Source organism: Aythya ferina (genome assembly GCF_964211825.1).
Source record: "Aythya ferina genome assembly, chromosome: 9".
NCBI classification, from domain to species: Eukaryota; Metazoa; Chordata; class Aves; order Anseriformes; family Anatidae; genus Aythya; species Aythya ferina.
In genome coordinates this window covers 20812424-20833617 of record NC_140305.1, presented here as the reverse complement: position 1 = coordinate 20833617, position 21194 = coordinate 20812424, and the positions used below count along the sequence as shown (strand labels likewise).

Below are 21194 nucleotides of genomic sequence, written 5' to 3'. Positions count from 1 at the left end.
ACCTCTGGACGAACAGTTAAAGCAGCACTAAAAGCATCTATTGCTCTGTTAAATTCTCCATTCAGGTGGAAAAGAACTCCAAGTCCTGTCTGCAAGTCAGGGTCTATCATATCACCATTCTGATGAGCAGCCTCCAGGTATAAATCCTTTACTTCTTCAAGTAATGAGCTAGACAAGGGAGAAAAAAATAACATAAAGTTGCATCTTACATTTTTTTGGAAACATTGCAGTATTGATTGCATAGCCAGAAATTAAAATCCTTGTATTGGATGTATCAGAAGTGATATATTCCTAAAATTTGAAAATAAACTTCTTTAACTTCACCATGGCAAAGGCTTACTTCCAGGTCCTGTAGCAAACTTATTTCTGAAATACAAAAGTTTATCTATGTAATGAAGTCAAAGTGCTGCTATGAATCCAAGTAAGAAAACGTGAAGGCTTACCAAAGCTATTAAAATAGGATGGGTTTCTCAGCAGTAAAAGAGTTCTAGACTGGTAAAAATAGTAATCATTCTTAAGAGGTGTAGATCGAGTAACTACCCAAGACCCCTGTAGAGCCATAATTTAAGACTTCTATACCCACTGTAGGCTTCATAAAGCCTTCACACTGACAACAGTGGGTGATGATGCCACAGCAGAATAATGCACTTAGCAATTAAGCAGAACTTGCATATTTTACTTTTGCTTATACTAAATTATCTTGTCAACCCAAGGCTTGTAAGTGATAAGGGTAAAACATAAGGCCTGTCTTCCAAATGACACGCAGTGAGATAGCCCTAGTGTTTTGGTTCTATAAATGATATTTAAGCCTTTAATGACTTTATGATGCATTTCACAATTCAGAGACATTTATTGGGCTCATGAAAACATGTTGAAGGGCTGCCAACTAATGGACTTTTTTTTTTTTTTGAATGCACCATCATTTGTAGTGGTCATTACATTTCCGCCATCAGGATTTGTGCTGCATTTACCTTTCTTCTGATGTTTTTGACATTCTCCTGGTAAGTGCTGGGGACCCTTTTTTGCTTTTTGCTATATACTTGTATTTTGGATTTTGCTTTATCCAGTTTCTTAGAGCTTGATAAGCTTCTTGTTGATGGCCAGTGTTGGTATAACTTACAGCTAGCGCCATCAGAGCTTTTAGGTTGTTTGGCTGTAGTTCCAAGCACCTGGGCAGAAAATAAAAATGTTTTGATTTTTTTTTTTTTAGTGAAACACAATTCTTGAATTCTTTCACAACAGCCTGTGTAAAAAAATAATCAATCACTCACACAAATAAGATCTAACCAATAATACTTTCATTATGAGCATTATGCATATGTATACACACACATATGCATGCATATGTCCATGCATACACACACATGTATGCACATAAGCATATGTATACAGGTTATGTTTTCATTCTTTTGGTTATGAGTACTCTGACGGTGTAGACTCATTTTATATTAACTGTCTAGTAAATAAAAAGAAGCTTCATGTAAATTCAAGGAAACAGTTTAATATGATTTTCAGATATATAAAAAAGTATTTTGAAGACAAAAATCTCTCTCCTATGAATCTTGACACTGACGCTGAATTCACAGTAATTCTTTGATAATGCTAGAGCCGGTCAACTTGAGTAATCTTTCTACAGCTATATATATAATGAAATGAAAACAGAATCTGGTCTATTGTTTGAATGTTCTTGTTTTAAATCTGTGGGAATGGGAAAGCCATCAATCAGGCAATCCCTTGGTTTCACTATCAGGTGATACACTAAGTTACAGATAAATGAGTTAGAGAATCCTTAGGTGAAGTGACTTGATGGTTAACATTGCTAATGCATTGAATTTGGAGAGGGTACTTGTTTCAAGTGGAGACATGAAAACCCACTAGAGAAAGGTAATACTAATGCTGATATTTTGGAACTGATGTTTTACAGACAAGCATAAGATCATCTTCATATCTCTATCAACCATAAATGTTCTCAGGTTAGAATTCAGCTGCTGGAGGGTGCTCATTCCAATTAAGAAAACTGCTTCATTAAAGGACAGACTAAAAAAATATGCCAAGTGGCTACAGAATCAAAAAGAGGCTGTATTTGCATTATGCCTAATTCATGTTTATCAGGCCACATAATTTTTCTTCTGAGCAACTAATTACATTACTAGATTAAATGTTGTACTTATTTCATTAAACAGAAATATTAATCACTCTGAAGTTACTGGGAAGATTTCTGTACCTATGTCAATGGTTTACTTAGTTAAATAAATGCTTAATGTTACAAGTATGAGGTTAAGTATACCTACATCTCCAGTACCTAATACTCATTAGACCCCTTACTTAGCAATTATCTTCATCTACCTTTGGAGGGCGACAATGGCTGCCTGCTCATTTTCATTCTCTGCCTGTGTTATACCCAGGAACTGCCAGGCCTGCAAAAATAATCATCACTGCATTATTTTGTTATATATACCCAAGCACAAGCAGAGTTACAATTAGTATCATTGTTCAGCAGGGAAGTAAATAAAAATAGATCTGTTCTAATTACAGATTTTTCTACGGTGAACATACCAACAGTACAAATCAATGCGGTTTTGAATATCTTTGGGCCTGTTAATTTTTATAATCAATCAGTGCAAAGGTATTCTGTCAGTGCATAATCACATGATGTTTTCTCAAATGTGAGTTACTGTATATTTTAAATATAACTAGACTTCTATGGAAAACAGTGAAGAATAACTATTAAGTTGTATAGGACTAAAGGATTCCAGAAGGTCTGGGCTTTTTGAAATACTGCTGCTTATTTTACCGTAGCAAGAGATTCAAAGAAACCTAGATACTTAAATTGTAATTATTGTTAATATTTTTCAGGTTTCACAGAAAACAGACTTTAAATATATACCCATTGAAAAAATCAATATTGTAGAAATTGATATAACTTTAAAGTTTTTGTCAACATTCTTGTTCAATCACTCAATGGCTTTTTCAATAGCAATGTTTAATAGTTTGAAAACATCAGGAAAAAAAATGAAAAGTTTGAAATATTGTCTCTTCCAATGCTTTTAAATGACAACTTGGAAATTCTATAATTTCAAGATTAGATTCTTGTTTTATGAAGAGCTCACCTTTATCTATTTCAAGGCATATGCTATTCCAAAACCATTATTGTTCAATCTGTTTCAGTCAGTCATGACTAGCAAAGGTTTGAGCCATGAAACCATTCCATCTTTGCATGCTAAAGGGTGTCCCCTTTTCCTTTGTCAATAAAAGGCACAAGAGTGAATACCTCTGCATCATTTGGTTCTTGCAGAATAGCAGCCTCCAGGTACAAGATTGTAACTGGCAGGTCACCTTCTTTCATTTTTTTCAGTCCTTCCTCAAAAGCACCTGGCCAGTCTTTGAAGGGGTTTTCTGTATGAAAATAATATCCCTGGAGAAGAGAGTTAAGGGACCCATGATGAAGTATTGCAGTAAGGAATATCAACTGTAAAATTAAATGATTCACAATTTTCCAAATGGATGTAAACATCCTTTGTTCTATGAAAAAAGTATGAGCTACTCTGTGAAATTTAAATTACAAGAATTGTAAAACAAAAAAAAAACAAACAAAAAACCTAACCACCACTGGGAATTTATATTGTGCTCTCTGTATATTTATTTTAGCTCTGAAGTTATTCTTACTGATACTCATGTTGGACTCTCCATCAAAGATAATGTCCAAGCTCACACTGACTGCAGTAACAGCGGAACTGAACATCGCATGAGCCCAGGACATCCAATTTGATGGTTAAAAGCACACGTCAAGTGGTTGACTCCCTGTGGTGACTGTAACCTGATCTCTGTTCAGTTACTACCCTGAAATCTTCAATTAACCTTCAAGATATAGAATGGTGTTTCAACCATCTATTTTAGGATTTATTTTTTTTTTAGATTTTGCATTTTTATCCCTTTGCCATTGCAGTATGAAGTGTGTATGCTACATAACATAATCAAAAGTAAAGCATGCAATATGGAGGGAGTGAAGAAGAGAGACAGAACGTGTCATTCTTATTCTCTGAAAGTGTCAGCCCAGATTTTCTTAGTATTTGCTGCTCTTCCTTAAGCACCTGTCTTCAAAGCGCCCAGAATCCAGCAGTTTGCTTTGTGATCTATTTGGCTGAGTTCACACAGCATGCATGTCTAAGTGTGTTCTCACTACAGTAGTCTTCCAAATCTACTCTACTCAGACACTTTAAAGAGGATGAGCTTTAAATGAGGTAAAATTAGCTTCCTTATCTTCGAAGAGTTTTCTTGGGTTCCCTTGAACAGCTGAGGCTCAAAAAATTTCACAGGAAGGATGTGCTGTATTAAAAACTTTGTGTTACCTTCTCAATGGTTGAGATGGTGACTTGCCCCGGTGTTTCCTGGTTCTCCGAAATCCAGTTCCTGCGAGCCATTTCTTCCCATTCTGCTTGCATTTTATCCCAAAACTCTGTGTCTGACTGGAAGAAAAAGAGGAAAAAAAAGAACAAAATGAGCAACAAAACTCTAAAATAAAATGGTAAGCTTTTAATTTCTTTCTACCAGTGGCCTGAGTCTGGCAATTTTGCTGAGCAGGATTTGTTCTATTAATAATCATACTGACTGAAATACTACAGTACAAATTTGGAATTCCATATAATTAAATTTAATCTCCTATAGCGGAATGCGTTTCTTCAACAGAAATCTCTTTATCTCAGAGGCAGCATATGTTCTATTTGGAGCAGGATTTGCAGCAGCTTACACTACATCGCACTGATGCTAACAGCAAATTGTTACATACAATTTGAATGAAATGAATACTGCCCCCAAAAAACAACATGCAAACCCACAAACAAAACAAAACAAAACCAACCCTATGCATACACGTTAAAGCATAACAATAGATAAACCAGTTTAAAACAGAACAAGCATACTACTTTGATAGATTCAGCATTTTCTACTTCATAAAAGAGTAATGACAAAGCTTAGACAGAGAGTGTTTGCACATGAGAATTCAAATTAAATGTCTTTTGACATAATGGAGGAATCCCAACACATCCTGCGCTGGTGAAAGGAATCTGTAAGAGCTTATAAAATTGTACAGTAAGGCTAAGATTTAGCTGAAAGTCAAGAGGGGAAAACACATAACAGAGAAATAGAAATAATGAAAAATGAACGAGGTTTAGGATGGGTAACAACCAGAATGAAGCAACCACTGTGTTTGCTAGAAACTGATGTGAAGAAACTGAAACAGGACAAAAAAAGAGGGGGGAATCCAAGATAAGGTGCTATTTTTTCTGCTGCCACATGTTAGTCATAGCCCTGAAATGCAGTCCCGTAGCAGAATATGTGCTAAGCACCGCAAGCCTTTGCAAAGTTCTCCAGTTCATTAAGGGCATGGCCAGTGTTTCAGTGAACCAGCACTACCGAGGGTGCAGTTTCATAGTTTGTTTATGTCAAAGAGAATAGCACAAATAACTCTACTGAGATATAGACAGACCTATTTGAGAGTGAGGTACTAAACAAAATTATTTAAAGTTGTTAGAAACTCGTCCAGGTAGTTTTGTCCAAATTATTATTGCAAGATCAATCACTCTTTGTTACTGCTCCACAGCCAGGCAAGATTTGCAAAATCTGAGTCTGTGATTGCATTACTTGCCACAGGCCTCCTTCTTAGGTGCTTGGAAAAAGGAAAACACAGACTATTAACTGATCCAGAATGAGTCAGCAATAAGAGCATTTGAGATGAGATATGAAGGGTTAGGAGGGCTTGCAACCACTATCAACAGGTGCAATTACTATAAATCACAAGACTGTTTGCAAATGGCAAGGTGCATTCCCTGTCTAGAAACCTGCCAGGCATTTCCCTTTGACTCTTCCTGTGTCATCTGCCTCCTGATATCCAGGAGACTCAGACTTGCATGAATTATGCAATGGCAGGATCTGTGAAGATACCTGCTATGTTACTCTGTGGACTAGGAAACAAGTGTGAATCATTCACGCCTGGAGAGATTACACTCTTTTTAATAGAAGCAAACTGAAGGTGACAACTCTGTTACACAACAACTTTTGAGGATTCAAGATTTGCTTTCATTCCAAATTTGAAGGAAATACAGCCTTTTAAATAGTTGTGAGAAATAGCTGAAATGTCCATTTAGGGATTGAAAAGGCCAGGATAATGATTCAGATCTCTCCCTTTTTATCAGCCATGAGCAGAAGCACTTGAATCCCTTAAACTATCCTGTTCAACAAATATCTCCATGGTCTATTTTGCTTTCAGTGCAAATCTGTGCTGCATTGAAGAAGAAAATTACTTGACCGTGTTTTTACTAGAAGTAATTTGGAGATTCAGGATGAGGTAAAGGATTGGAAATTTCCCTTTTCTATGGATTGATATTAATATAACTATAGAACAGTAATTAGTAATGCCTTTTAAAACAGATTAAGTTATAGAACTAATGATATATATGTATATTATGCTTACATTAGATTTTTTTACTTGCATTTTTTTCCCACAAAAATCATTTATATGACCCACTGACTTGGAAACGTATCAAATCACATTTCTGCTTCATATATAAAAACACAGTGTTTTTAGGTCTTAAATTCAAATTCAAATTCTGCTGCTTAGTTGCATATTTCTAATTCACCCAGAAGCTCACTTTATGCACACTGTACTTAAAAGGCCAATGAATTACCATGCATTCAAATAACCATGATTAATGTTTATCTATAGTGAATCAAAAATAGAGGAAAAATGCATTGGGAAGTCCAGTTAAGCTATTAGCTCTCTTATTTCATCACATACTACTTGGACAGGGGTCAGGACTGAGCTGTTATTTTGCAGCTATAACTAGTGATTTGCATGTTTGGGCAAACTGGATTTAAGTCTTTCATGTGGCTGTTGGGGAGGGAAGGTAGCCTTGCCTTGACCTGAAGAGTAGTTCTTATGATTTTGATTTTCCTCTTCATGTCACGATAAACCCTCAGAAACCAAAGTCTAGGAGAGTTCAGTTGTCTGAATGTCTCCTAGGGTGTGGTGGGAGAGCAACCCTACAACTGCAAGATATTAATATAGATATTATTAGGATATAATAGATATATATTAATACATACATATATGATTTTAAGATATTATATATTAATACATTGAAAGTGACATGATGTTTCTCTTATCAGCCTTCCAGAGTTCAAGGGGATTAACAGAATGTTTTTCCCTTAAATCAATGTATATTAAAGACTATTTTAATTATTACATAACACCAGGTAGTGTTGAGATATCTTAAGCAACTCTTCTTGTCATCTTCTTATTCCTGTGGGGTTTCACAAGAACACTTTTCATTAGTTCAGACATAAGCTTATCCCCACCTGTACAGGTGGTAGTCTTAATGGAGACATTTGGAAGAAAGGAATACAGGGAGAAAGGAGTAAGATACATACTTTCTCCGGAAAGTCTCTGAGAGTTTCATATGACTACCTTAGTAGAGAAGTTACTGTGTTCTATGATACTGACTCAAACAGGACTGTGTCCGTACTTCTATTTTCTAAACGTATGAGATGTAAAAGCCCAGATACTAAGGGTCCAGCCATCTGAAAGGACAGGACCTGCTGGGAAAGTCTGGAGTCAGGTACCGTACAGTTGTACAGTGCAGGGACTGATGAGGAGGGACAGCAGGACTGTGAGTTCCCTTCCATTTCAGAACTCCTGCAGAAGCTATGGCTTCCTAAACACATTCAGTACATGCGGGTTCTGAAACCACTACAGCAAAACTGCACTGAGGAACTGGATCACTCTCAGTCGTGGCACCTGATAAAATGCCATAATATTGCCATGGCAAATAACAATGTCAATAGCAGAGCAGTTTAATGTCCTTGAAGAAGAGGAGCATAAATATTGCATGGTCTTTATTAAAGGCCTAAGGCTATTTCAGGTGTCATTAGTGGCAGTTTTTCCATTGACTTCAGTAGCAGGAGGGCTAAATTAATATTGAATGCTTCTGAAAATCTGGCTCTGGATCAAGACTCCTAAATCTAATTTTAACTCTATTTGCTATGTGACTGGTGCCAATTATTTCATTTCAATGTTTTTCCTACCTTAACGCTGGCAAATTGCTTTGGACATATCAAAAGTTTTCAGAGCAGCTGAACACGTTTAACATGTTCTCATATCATCTGCAGCCTTTGAGTGAAATGACAACCAGGAAAAACGTTTCATACCATCTGACTCCTTCCCTGCAGAATATTCTGCATTTTGTCAAAGAGGCTGTTTTTACCCTTAGTATTTTAAAATATGCTGAAGCAGTGTCTCAGTGGGAGACAAAATTTCTTCAGATTCTTTACTTCCTGTGATACAATGGTGGGAGTGGGGGTGGATTTTCAGAATATTGATGGCTAATTTTTAAATTTACTGGTTTTCATCACTTTTTGAATGGAATTTTGCCTGTCCCATACTGCTAAAACTCAGTTTGCAATGTTTCTTGTTAACCAATGCATAAAAAATAAAGCTGTTGTGGATGTACTTCCTTTGAATTACTGCATAAATATGTTAAATTTGTGCACTTACTAATTACTACTAACAAAAACTTTGTTGTCACAAAATTTAGCAGTAATATGTTCTAATGCTTCATAACAGTATATTTATTATACAGTGAAGACTCATGTTGCAAATAAAATGATGCTGAGAAGGACAGTTTAAAATTTCTGTAAGCTCACAAAACAGTGTGGCATCTGCAATTTAATATCTACACCAGGGAAATGTGGCATAAGAAAATATTAAAATTGCTTTTTTTCTGTGTCTGAGACATTTCTCTGTTGGAAGTTTTTGCACTTTCTTGGTTTCATGTTTTTTTAATTCTAGCTCACCATCAACAGGATGGTGCAGGATAAAACAATCATATTAACAGAATATAGATACAGGATAGATCTGAGTTCTATGCTAGCATTTTATTTATTTATATATTTTTAAATTCAAAAGTTCTGACTGTTGGTAAAAAAACATCTAATTACTAGAAAAAATATTTTAGACCATGTTTGGTATGGCACTTGGAAATCATAATGTCAGGCTAGTTGTGCTTCCCTCAAGTGTATAGTAAAGGGACAAGGAAAAAATCAAATCCAGTTTCCAGAATGAGAGAAAAGGTAGGCAAGTCTGCAAGGACCCAATCAGCGCAAGTGAATCTAGATCCTCTGTAGTAAAAAAGCTAATTTACTTACCTCTTTATTCTTTAAGGAATCCCCAATGACACAGACATCTTTAAACCTACTTAAGAAAGAATTACCTCACAGATTTTCATTAATCTGAGAGTTTGACATCTTAAGACCGTTCCCAAAGCTCTAAAGTGAATATTGGGTGGAGCATAAACTTTGGTGTCTTCATTTACTGATTTTTTAATTAATTCCTTTCAAAGCAGGCAACGGAGAACCTCAGATTCACTTCCTTTTCTTGATCAGTTTTTTGGCTAATGTTACCCCTCGGAACTTTCCCAGTTGAAGAATATTACAGAAACATCCAAAGCCTAAAAGACGGATTTTTGAACATTATCTATTCTCTGTTTAAGAAAGCACTAATCTTTCTGAGATGGCCTGCAATTTATTTCAATTTATTTCAATCACCTTAACTTTCTTACCACTTCATTTTTGTTGGATGAAAATTCAATGCTTTTCAGATGCAAATGAAAATAACTACTCTATAAGATCTTGAGGAATCCTTTCTATTTTAACTACCTGGTCTAAATTTCTATTTTAAGCAGAAGGAATTACTTAGACTTCCATTTACATAGGGAAGCGTTTAATTAGAATCTTTTTAATAGCTGTTTGCAAGACTACATTAAAGCATTTTAATAATCTTTGTTGCCTCAGAATGACCTTTTAATGTTCAGGCTCTTTTTACAATACATTCTCTTCCTTATTTTATTCTGCAAAGTAATTCAGTAGAGTCTGGTAATCTGTCTAAGAACTCCCCATCACACATGGTTTCTGGGAACTGCAGACTAACACCATTTGCTTAACCACTAACTGTAATGCAGAGATGTTCACCATCAGATTCCCTGTCTCAACCACAGATTACTGCACATGTCCCACCTCAGGGATCACATTGCAGTACAATTAGGAACGTTTAGAAAATTTTGGTGACCTGAAAGCAAGTCTCTCATTTCCTGCCAGGAACAAGTGTGTATGATGTGCAACATCAAAAAACCAAACAAACAAACGAAAAACATATTCATCACCAACAGTTATTTAAAGTTGTTAATCTAATTGGTCAGGAAAAAAGGCACTTAGAGAATACAAATATATAAGCTATACATTTAGTCTGTAGTTTATAAAACAGCTAATTTACTGATGGTGCCCATTTTAACCTTGTAAACTGAGATGATATTTTCCATGCATTAAGATCCTGTGAAGCCATGTAGTGTTACCTTATCATATCATGAAAAATTTCCTTCAGTGGGAAAAATCCCTCAGTGAGATGCAGCTGTCATGGCTGTTTGTGGCAAGGGGATTTTAAACAGTCATGACTGAACCTCTGAGAAGATATGATGCTCAGAATTGACAATTGTACCTTATTTTTTAATGGATTCTGTTAAAAAACCTGTATGCCACCTTGTCTTAAGACTGGTGCAAGATTTCAGTTGGGAGTGGTGGCATAGGACAACACTTGAGACATTTTTCATGTTAGAAAAGTAGAAGTTAATGAAAAAAAAAACAGTAGATAGGAGAACTATTTGAATACCTTCACCTTTTCAAACTAAATTTCTTTATCAGGAGGAGAGAATACTCTGATGTTTAACGTTCTATCTATAATTCTATTATAATTCTAATTATAAAAATGCACTGGTTATGGCTGTATGTGCAGTTACTCATCCATTACAGCAAGTAATCATTCTCTTTATCAATGATTCTGAATTCCAATTTCAATGTGGAGAATTGGTTTGTGTCTGAGCTGAAATAACTGCACACACTCAGTTGCTGGGGAAAAATAGTTTTCACTCATATACCTTCATTTTTGAAGTACTTGCGTTATGGGGAATTTTTCTTGACCCACATGCTAGAGTAAGACAAAATCAATTTTGAAAAGTTGGTTCTGGCTCATGTCCATTTATAGCTAAGGTTGTATTTTTTGTTAAGAGAGAAACTGATATCTTAAATGAGTAACTCCAGGAACCATATCTTTTCTCTGCTTTGAATAATCTACTTCCAACTTTCTCCTCTTCTTGTGCTGCAAAATGAATACAAAATCCATAGAACATCAGATGAAAATAAGAACAGTAAATGAAATAATACCTCAACAGCTGCCTTTGCTCTTTCAAATTCTTCTTCCAAGGAGTGATTTCTAGAGAGAAGAGGCCCTCCCCAACGTTGCTCCTTAGCTGATCGTGCCTAAAAAATAAAAGAATAACTCAGAATAGGATGATATACTCTCTGCCAAATTTCTGAGTTATTTCCTTAACTGCCTGAAGCCCAAAATGGCCTTTTTCTTGGGCAAAATGAATTGTGTCCCTGCATGAATTCCTCTGAATTCGCATACACTGTAGAAAGATCATTCCTCATCAGAAGCAGAATAACTTATCTTTCTAGAGTTTTCTTATTACTCAAGATGTGTGAAAGATAAAGAGACAGCCAAGAAAAGGCAATGAAAGGACTGGGCTAAAAAGGGAATAGATGGCTCTTTTGTTAAGACTTTTACTTTAATTGTTCCTTGTCCTGTATTATGACTGTGGCAATGCATTCCACTCACTATATTCCAAGAAGAAAGCCTCTCATTTTGCCTGTATATTTTGTGTTTTTCTTTCAGATCCTGCTTTGGGATCACATTAGAGAGACAGGTTTGGAAGGGATAAATCCATTTTACAACCAGTAGTAGTGCTCCCTTCTACACCTTACTGTCAATCCCATTGGAAGTCCATAACAAGTTTCACCCTATTCTCTTGCTAAAAACATTTTATTAATGCTTTTTGCACAAAAGGCACAATACAAAAACAAACAGTATTCAGTGATGGCATAGAAAATCACAAAGTGGCCTAATCTTGCTAAACAGAGCTCTGACTGCTAATCCCTTCTCTCGTGTTTGTCAGAGGTTGAACTCATAAGCCATTTGCCTGACCATGGTCCCAATTGCATTAATTTACATGATTATGTTTCTGATGACTGTACTTATAATATTCAATTGCAATACGACACATTGCTAAAAGACTAACTTTGCTCACTTCAGACTCATTGGGCTGTATCTGCAAGTGCTGGAATTTGCTTTCTTGTAATGAAGCATTCAATAACATTCCTGTGCGTTCATACAATGTGCAAAGCAGGGTCAGACATGTCTGTCTGCCTGTGTATACTCATGCCTTTTTAACTAGAAAGGTGACACACTTTTATCAGTCTAGCCCTAAAGTTTCTGTTTTGTTCCTTCAGTTATTTTACTGATTAACATAATCTAACACATTTTACTGATTAACAGAATTTAGGGCAGAAGAGATAACTGGTTCAAATTGTCTGTTTGTTTCTAGGTTTTCTTTTGTCACTTGGACATCCATAAGATGAAAGTGATGTTCTACAGACGGTAAATGGAATTGTCTGGAATATATGTCTTTGAGGAATGTGCTAGGGTTTTAAATTAAAAGTTATCAAGAGACCTTAATCCTATCACCATGTTTGGAAATTTGTTTAATTGACCTCCTTGTTTGTCTCATTACTTTTAATTTCTGTTTCCAGCTATTACTTCTTATCCTTCCTCCAGTAGTGTAAAGCACTTTTTAGTACCCCTTATTTTCTCTGTGGAAAGATACCCATTACTTTAATCTGGTTTTAATTATCTTTTAAATGTTATAAAGAGATTAAGATCTTAACTTAGCTCGTTAAGAGGCATTTTATTCAGATTTCAACCTTTTTGTGGCACTTTTACTCTCCCTCTTTAATTTATTATAGTTTTAATGTATAGCCATAGAGACAACAACAGTGAATACTATGGTCCAATACCTGACTTGCTGTTTCTTTATGCAGAGAGCAAGTGTTCTATCTCTCACTAATTATGCCTGCTTTTCTATGGTTTTCTTGTCACAGTACTGCATGGGGAGCACTCACAGTGACACGTTCGTACACTCAGAGCTATAGATCCTTTTCAGAATTGCCTTCCAACATAGCATTGTAAGTAGAGCCTGCATTCTCATTCTGTAATATATGAGTTTTCAAGCGACTGTATTGTAATACTTATTTATATAGGTGTCTTGGTCACCAGCTCATTTTCATGACTCCCTTGTTTACATTTTATTCGGTCCACTGTTGCATTAAATGCAAATTTCACCAGGAATGGCTTGCACATTTATTTTCAGATCAATAATATTGAAGATCATGATTTCTCTTTGTAATCTCAGAAGAATCCCCCCTTATTACAATTCCTAGTAAATAACTACTGGTTCTGAGAACTTGTTAGCTAGCCTTAATCTGTTTACCAGCTGCTTTATTCATTTTGCGTGGTACTAATTTTTAAATCAGAATATAGTACACTAAATCAAACATCTTGCTGAGTATCACACAGCAATGCTTATCAACCCAACCTGCAATCTGATCAAAGAAAAAAATCTGTTTTTTCTTGACACAAAAGTGTGTTGATAGACATTAATTATGTTCCTAGCCTTTTCACTATTTATGAGTTGACTCTTGCAAAATGTTTAACTACATCAGCTTTTGCACCTTTTGCTTCTAGTGACTGTAATTGCCTTAGGTCAAGGACAATACCATAAATCATGATGTTTAGACTGACTAGTACTGGAGAAGGGGAGAGAGTTTGTTGATGCAGTTGGAGAGCTGAGGAGAAAGAGGATAAGAAAGAAGTACAGAAGTCCCCTCCTCTGCCTCATATCACAGCATACACATTCTCCCTGCATAATCCCCGCAGAAATACCTTCTCCTCCATTAAATGCACATCTGCTCTCAATCAGAGGGGAAAAAAGAAGTAATTAACAAAACCCACATAAGCTACATTTGCATATAGACAATGCAGAGTCATATTCTGAGTTGTGATATCCAGAAATGAAAAACCCCATGTGTAACAAACATGCTGCCTTTTGCTAGTGCAGGAAGAGAAGGGATGGAAATGGAGTGCCAGCACTGAAGAATTTCACCTCTCCATCTGGTGATGGACTGGGACTCTGCAGCTGTGACCCTTAAGGGGAGCCCAAGGTGTAGTATGGGTCGGAGTTGAATGGGTATGTCTGAGGCATGGAGAGCCTGCATACACTGTGGTCTGATATGCTCACCGCTCTACAGCGGAGGTGTTGTAGTTGATCACTGGCTGCTGTCTTCAGGAACAAAATCTTCCATTCCAATATATTTGCGCACAGTTTCCTGCACCTGTAGTCTGCTTATGTGCTGTTGGACCTTAACTGTTGGTGAGAGGCTTAAATTATAGTCTTAACTTTTGAGCAGGTCTTCAAATAATGAGCTAAATCTGTCCCTTGTAACTTAATTTTATTAGAGTAACTGGCACATCCAAAAAGAGACAGGCCATTTGTCTTACCATATGTATCTGGGAGAAGAAGGGAATAAATCATGCATTCTAAAAATTGCTGCCCAAAACTGCACATTTCTAAGATTTACAGGCTTTGAGATACACCTTGGTCTAAGTGTAGAGATAGTAAAATTAGGTATAGTTTGTAGTATGTCGAGGTTTCTTGTATATGCATTCTGAGTGAGCAATGAGGCCCAAGTTTTAAACTGTATTTTGAGAGTTAAAACATAAGCAGAGTTTATGCATATACATTTTAACATATTATCTCCCTCTGCAGTTTGTAACTGTTAGAGAGAAAATAAACCTTCAAAAAAAAACCATCACTATAGGATATTTGTACCAATAAAACCGTAACAAGGAACTTTCTGGTATGGCAGATAAAAGAATGAACAAAGATACTTGGGCCAATACAGCTTAAGAGTTAATAATAGGAAACATATGATGTGAGCAGAATACTAAGAAGGAAGTTGGCCACATCCAGTGACAGCTACCATGCTATTGCCCTTTCCAACATTCAGAAACATTTCTTCCTCATTCTATGATTCTTATTAATTCAAAGCTTGCCTTTGTGATTTTATATGACATAAGCACTGGTAAACACAGGATTTTGTTAAGGAGATTGTATAAGTTTAAAGAAAACGTAACCTAGTTGCTTAGTATTTCACTTTGAGGAACTAAATCTAATGTCAAAGATGAGTGATAAAGGCAATTGTCTCAGCAACTACTGATGGCTAACTGCAGCAAGTTTGACAAGATGAAATCTTTAGGGTATGACAAAATCTGTTGCATATGCAAAGGTTACCCTTAAATGAGATTGACAAGATCTATAGAGGACAAAGTATGGTAAACATATGCTTTGATAAAAGCACTACTAATGTGATTTCTTTTACAAGCAGATTAAGAACTCTGTCAAGACAGATGAGCCTGGTTGTTGGGAACTGACAACTTTGACAGTCCAAGTATAAGCAGGATGAAGCACTATTAACTACCAGGTCAACAACATTTCATGACCTGAGTGGATCATGAGTTTGAAAAAAAGGAGCTTATGATAAAGCAAAACAAAACATGAAATATACCATTACATCAGATAAGAATCTTACTCTGCTTCTCTTTCAAGTTGGCTGATTCAATTTAAGATTTTTAAAATTTTGAAATACCATCCATTTCATAAAATAGCATGGAGACTCAAAGGATTGAATCTGTACTGAATTAAAAATGTGAATTTTTGCTTCTGCAGTTATTCTAGTAGAATAGGAAACAGACCATATAAACTAGAGGTGCTGTATTTGCAACTGTTTTTACAGAAAGCCACAGAATTAAAATCTGTGACTGTCTACTTGATTTAAACAGATCTAGGTTAAACATAAAGATGGCGTTTAGATCTATATTAGGCTGAGGAACAGCCTCCTAAAAAGTGGTTTGGGGTACTTGAAGAAAAGATGGACAAATCACGTGAAAAGATGCTGTCCATCTAAAGATATTATGCAACAGATCATTTCCATTACTAAGATGTATAAGTATTGTACAGAATGAAAAAAAAAGATCATGCATTAGAACTAGTTAAACTTTCCATGGGAAAAATAAAAATTGAAAAAAAAATCCTGTTTGTAACGTAGAAATGGCAGGAAAGCAAAGGAGACTTTTTTTCCCTTAATGAAAACATAGAAATGAGTCTTGATAACTAGGTTCTATTTCTGTTTTCTGCAAAAAGTGGTGCATGATCTCCAAAAAGGACATTTGGCATTTTGGTGTCTCATTTTTCCATTTTCAAATGGGACTATTAATTTTCATTAATTTCCAGATATTACATCTAACAGAAAGGTTTTGAAGTGCAGGCTTAAATATAGCTGTAGAAAAATTGCGAGAAAAATTGCTTTCAACTATAAGTGAATCCACCAAACAACTCGCTCTCACCCCTGCCAGTAGCATTGGCTGAACTTGAAAACTTTCAGTTAAGAAATAAAAAACTGGAAATAAGGTGTATAAGCAATCTGCACTATATGAATGCATATATAAATGTATATTTGTACATATGTATGTATACACACATATACACATATATAATGCCATATGTCTTCAAGTAATTTCCATAAGGACCTGTTCAATATACAGTATGCCAGTGGAACTGGGCAAATCTACAGACATGCACCCCAGAGCCCTCCTTACTGGAGTTCATTTTCTGGCAGAAAAAGTCCTGTGAACACACTGTTTTCCCACATGTGGAGATAAACTACTAATGAATGTTGGCCTAATGGTTCTTTCCTGTATTCCTTTGCCACTTCCCAATTCTGGGTATTCCTGGTTGACCAAGAGACCTTGAGAAAAGCTATATTACAGGAACAGAGAAACATAAGAAGTTTGATTTTCAGAACTGGAGGAAGGGAAAGAAGATACTGCTGTAAATTATAGTTCGATGTCTTTTTGTACAGGAAGGTCACACAGTTCACTGCAGTGTTAAACTCTGAATGTTTGATATGCTGACAGTTATGCTAATTTTGTAATATACTAATTTGGAAGCTGTGTGAAGATTCAGCTGTATGAGGCTTTTAACTGATGATCCTGAAAATTTCCCTTAAATAGTTCTTTCAGCATGTGAACAGTTAGCCAATGAGACAATTCCTACTTGCCTTTTTAATGTTACTAAATCTACCAATTCTTCTTACCTGTATTGCAGGTGCAAGTTCTAGTTCTGATGTTGAATCAGCATCCAAGGCACTCTTGACATTAGTCAGCTCAGACTGTGATCTATTTTCTGTGGACCTAGAAATAATGTATTTACATATTCATCACTGCAGACTAAGATGCTCTGCCTTATCTATTTCAGGTTCATAGGCTCACACAGACTAATTAGGTTAACTCTTTTAACTTAATTGTTTAACTTGGAGATATCAAAAGTGCCTGGACCCTTTTTGGTGTTCCTGCTATTCCATTTTTCAGTTCTGTGCAGACAATAGTAATGCAACAAAACAGAATCAGGCCTGATTCACCAGTAAAGCACCAAGCACATATGGGCATTAAACTTGCATAATGGAATGGAGACTTTGCCTGTACCACTACACTTCCATTTCATAGAAATGCAAAATGAGGTTTAGGCAATGACACAAGAATGTAACTGCAGTCAGTGTCTAAGAATCAACAACCACATTGCAAGACTTCATCCTGGCTTATGTGCCTGTTTGTGCCACAAGATCCTATTTTCTTCCTTAGAAAATGAAGCCCTGTAGGCTAAAATCAGGTTAACTGAGCGAAACTCTTCTGTAAAGTTCTAAGTTAATGAAACACTCAGCTAAAGGGCTGGTTAAGACACAGGATGAGCATCAGTTGGTCATGAATCTGCTTCTAGTGTATGAAAATGATAATCATGGTCGTGCATAATGCAGCGAATCAGTGTTGCTTACATACCAAGAAGACAGCAGAATTAATCTATGTGACCTGGTTCTAAATGCAAAGCCCAATTCTTCCCTCTTTTACATCCTTTGTAGTTTTAGTAGAACTGCGTGGAAGAGGTAATACTTGGCTTAGATATTTTTTCTTGCCTCTTCCACACAGAAATTCTGCCCTCTTGATGTCAAAGAAATTACACTGGGTATCCAGTGACTGTCAAATCACTGCAAAGTATCTTTTTTTTTACTAATTTTACTCACATCTGTAGTCTTTTGGATCACTGCATCCCTCTGTGGAATTTTCACCACTATCTATTTAGCAACTGCACCTGCTATTCTTCACAACATTAAAAATTGCTGACAAAATGTAATTTTATAGTGTATTTGTTTATGATACGTTGTCCAAAATGTCTGCTTGCATACTTTCAATGTAATCCTAACAGATTTAATAATATGACTTGTCATCGTTAATTAAGAAAGCTAGACTGGAAATATTTTTCTCAGAAAAGCAAAATTTGTACCATAAAAGCTCTTTTGATGGAGCTCTAGATGATGATGAGGTTCGTTCTGCCGAAGGGTGGACTTTGCAGCTCCTCTCTCCATGAAAGTTGACATCATCCCATTTCTCTATCTGTGTCTGAATATCAACTGAAAGATAACAAAAGAAGATATGAACCTATCAAAGAAACCATTGTTTCTTGAATTAATTCCCCTGTGTTAAATACAAGTTCAGAGGAAATTGTGAAGCCAAGCCACTGAAGACTATTTTAATTACGGTCCAATAAACAGAAATGTTTTGCACCTTTCTAGCTTATATTCTGTAAAAATACATTTGAATTTGCAACATTTTTCTAAATCATGATTTTTAAGGCCACTAAAAGCAGATTCATGGTCAGAATGCCAGTGGAAATCTTGATTTAAAATTATTGGTTTGCATGTAATTTAGATCTGTTGATAAAATTATACTGATAGGAATATATTTTAATTTCTTAATTGTATTCAAATTGTATAAATAAAACTTATTCTGGTGACTGCCATTTACAAATAACTGTATAGGCAACCAATAGGATTCACTCATATGTTGGACTTGACTTGCAAAAATGAGATATTCAGCTCCTGTTTGATGATAAAGTTATATAAAAGAAGTTCTATGTTGATGAAAGGAAAATTTGCTACCTTGGTATAAATTACATTTACCTTGCAAATTTCTCAGTTGCGGTGCAAGTAATTTAGTTTGGATGGAACTAAATTAAATTCACCTTTTTCAAAGCTCATCTATAGATCATGCTTGGCAGGATATTGAGTTGTATTCAGGTTTTTTGTTCAATCTGTATAAATATAGTTCTTCTGTCCAGAACTTTTTTTCTCTGGCATGCATAGGTGAAACAGTACTTAAAAATTATTGTGTATTTCTAACATATGCAGATCTGAAAAGGACACCCAGTGTGGGCTGTTTCTGATCTGTGCCCTTTATTGGTTTCTCATGATAGCCTTACAGATTTTTCTACCGTTTTACCGATCCTGATTTTGAAAAATCCACTCAGAACTTTATTTGCACACTTCCTAACAATACGTATAATGATAAAGGTAAAATGTTTACACAAAGTTAAGTTTACACTCCCTGCTAAAGTGCAGTGCAATGAAAATTCAGATCTTGCTCATTATTTTGTGACATTAACGAGGAGAAACTTGTGCTATGTAACACTGATATCATAGCTACACTCTTACCTAAATCTAGTGAAGACTTGTCTGAAACTCTGATGGTCTGGACTTTCTGCTCAGTGTCCACATTGATAAGGTCAGAATTGTCTGTCTTCTTTCTGTGTGTTGAAGCTTTTAAGCCTTCACCTCTTGATGGATTCTCTGATTTCTTTGCTTTGTTTTGGGTTTGTAAGACAGGTTCACTAAGATCCAAGAGATCCAAACCTGTTGATAACACTTAGAGACAAAATGTTAGAATTCAATGTTAATTCAAATAACTCACATTTGGTTGGGTTTTGTTTTTTTGTTTGTTTAATTGGAAAAATAATTATTAAGTTTATGTATTTTCATTTGGCTATAGTAGATGTGTATTTCCTGCTAAAGAGGACGACCAGCATACTCAGATATGACTAGTGATCCCAGGTGCTTAACTGGATGCAGTTGTTTAAAAAAGCCTGATTTGCAGGAAAGGCTTTTGCTCTGAAAATCTTCAAAACATCCTCTTAGGTCTTAGTCCACAGTTTTTCTTATGTTGTGAAGGTTCCCTGTACAATTGAGTTTTTAGATTAGATTTGGCTTAATCTTATGCTTAGAAAATACTGGTAACAGCTGCTTAGGTTGTTGTGTGACATGCCATTAAGGAAAAAGCTGAAGAATAGACAGTTTTCTCTAACATGTCACATTCAGAGATTTTGTTTTCAGAGATGCTGAATTATGCTTTTTTTCATTAAAAAACCACTTTAAAAAAATCTTTCTAAAAAAAATACTTTGAACCAATCTTTTTTTTTTTTTTTTTTTTTTTTTCCTAGTAGGCAACTCACCTTAGTTTCCTAGAACTATTCATCTAATTCATTGCTCATTAAACCATTAATTCATTTGTGGTACAAAGGACACGGTTTAGTGACCTGACTCAGTAGGTCAGGTTGATGGTTGGATTTGGTGATCTTGAAGGTCTTTTCCAATTCTGTAATGCCATGGTATAAGGTAAAAAAATATTCTAACCTTTGTACTTTGAGTCTGGACAAAGCTTAAAGACTACAGAGGGAAGTTAGATGTTTTGTTCTTGTAAATTCAGTGAGAGTTTGACTTCTTTCAGGTTCTACTAAAAATTGTAGTCTAAAATGTATTTTCTGTCATTAATTTAAAAGAATTGCATGTAAAATCAGGTTCCATCATACATATTAGAACATGTTGATTGACAAAGCAAATGTAATTGTGAAGTTAACAAGAACAATTATTTCTAAATTAGGAAAGGAACTGGAGAAAACGAGCTACCTTTGCTTTGCCCATGGTTAAAGTTTGGCAAAAAGCAATACATTCCACTATTCTCTGAAGACTCTGTCTGTCAGTGATGCAGAAAATATATAAATATAAAAAAAAAAGGTGAGAAAGAACGGTTGTGCTAGAAAAGCTTCAAACAAAGGAAGGTCTAGCACTGAGAATATGATCCTAACAATGAGAGAGCTGTGCATCTATGCATGACTGAAAAAGGGCCTTAGATTCTGACAGTAAAGATTTTTGCTGTGCTGGAAGAAACAGGGTGCAGAAGAATATAGCACAAAAGACAATAACATGATACTTTCTTCCTGCAAACAAATCTGAGTTGCCCCACATTTGGCCAACTT

At 35.6% G+C, this 21194-nt stretch overlaps 2 protein-coding genes across 5 annotated transcripts in view; one reads left to right on the top strand and one right to left on the bottom strand.

Annotated features, from left to right (window-relative positions):
* PEX5L (peroxisomal biogenesis factor 5 like) overlaps window positions 1–21194 on the bottom strand; it is a 107286-nt gene that overhangs the window by 8187 nt on the left and 77905 nt on the right. For all 3 annotated transcript variants that reach the window (XM_084528783.1, XM_084528782.1, XM_084528784.1), the window contains 9 exons: window positions 19597–19806; window positions 18390–18516; window positions 17149–17245; window positions 11266–11361; window positions 4350–4466; window positions 3272–3415; window positions 2347–2417; window positions 972–1169; window positions 3–168 (listed from right to left, as the gene is read on the bottom strand). In XM_084528783.1, coding sequence (XP_084384909.1) covers window positions 3–168; window positions 972–1169; window positions 2347–2417; window positions 3272–3415; window positions 4350–4466; window positions 11266–11361; window positions 17149–17245; window positions 18390–18516; window positions 19597–19806 — 1226 coding nt within the window. The remainder of the gene's footprint in view (window positions 1–2; window positions 169–971; window positions 1170–2346; window positions 2418–3271; window positions 3416–4349; window positions 4467–11265; window positions 11362–17148; window positions 17246–18389; window positions 18517–19596; window positions 19807–21194) is intronic.
* Window positions 6–14552, top strand: LOC311441110 (uncharacterized protein). 2 transcript variants are annotated; one of them, XM_084528785.1, is made up of 5 exons: window positions 6–137; window positions 930–1001; window positions 12486–12538; window positions 13039–13122; window positions 14055–14552. In XM_084528785.1, the coding sequence occupies exons 1-5, from the start codon at window positions 123–125 to the stop codon at window positions 14143–14145; spliced, it is 315 nt and encodes a 104-aa protein (XP_084384911.1). In that variant the 5' UTR covers window positions 6–122; the 3' UTR covers window positions 14146–14552. The 2 variants fall into 2 exon arrangements, with proteins under 2 accessions (XP_084384911.1, XP_084384912.1); XM_084528786.1 differs by having other exon boundaries at window positions 14050–14552.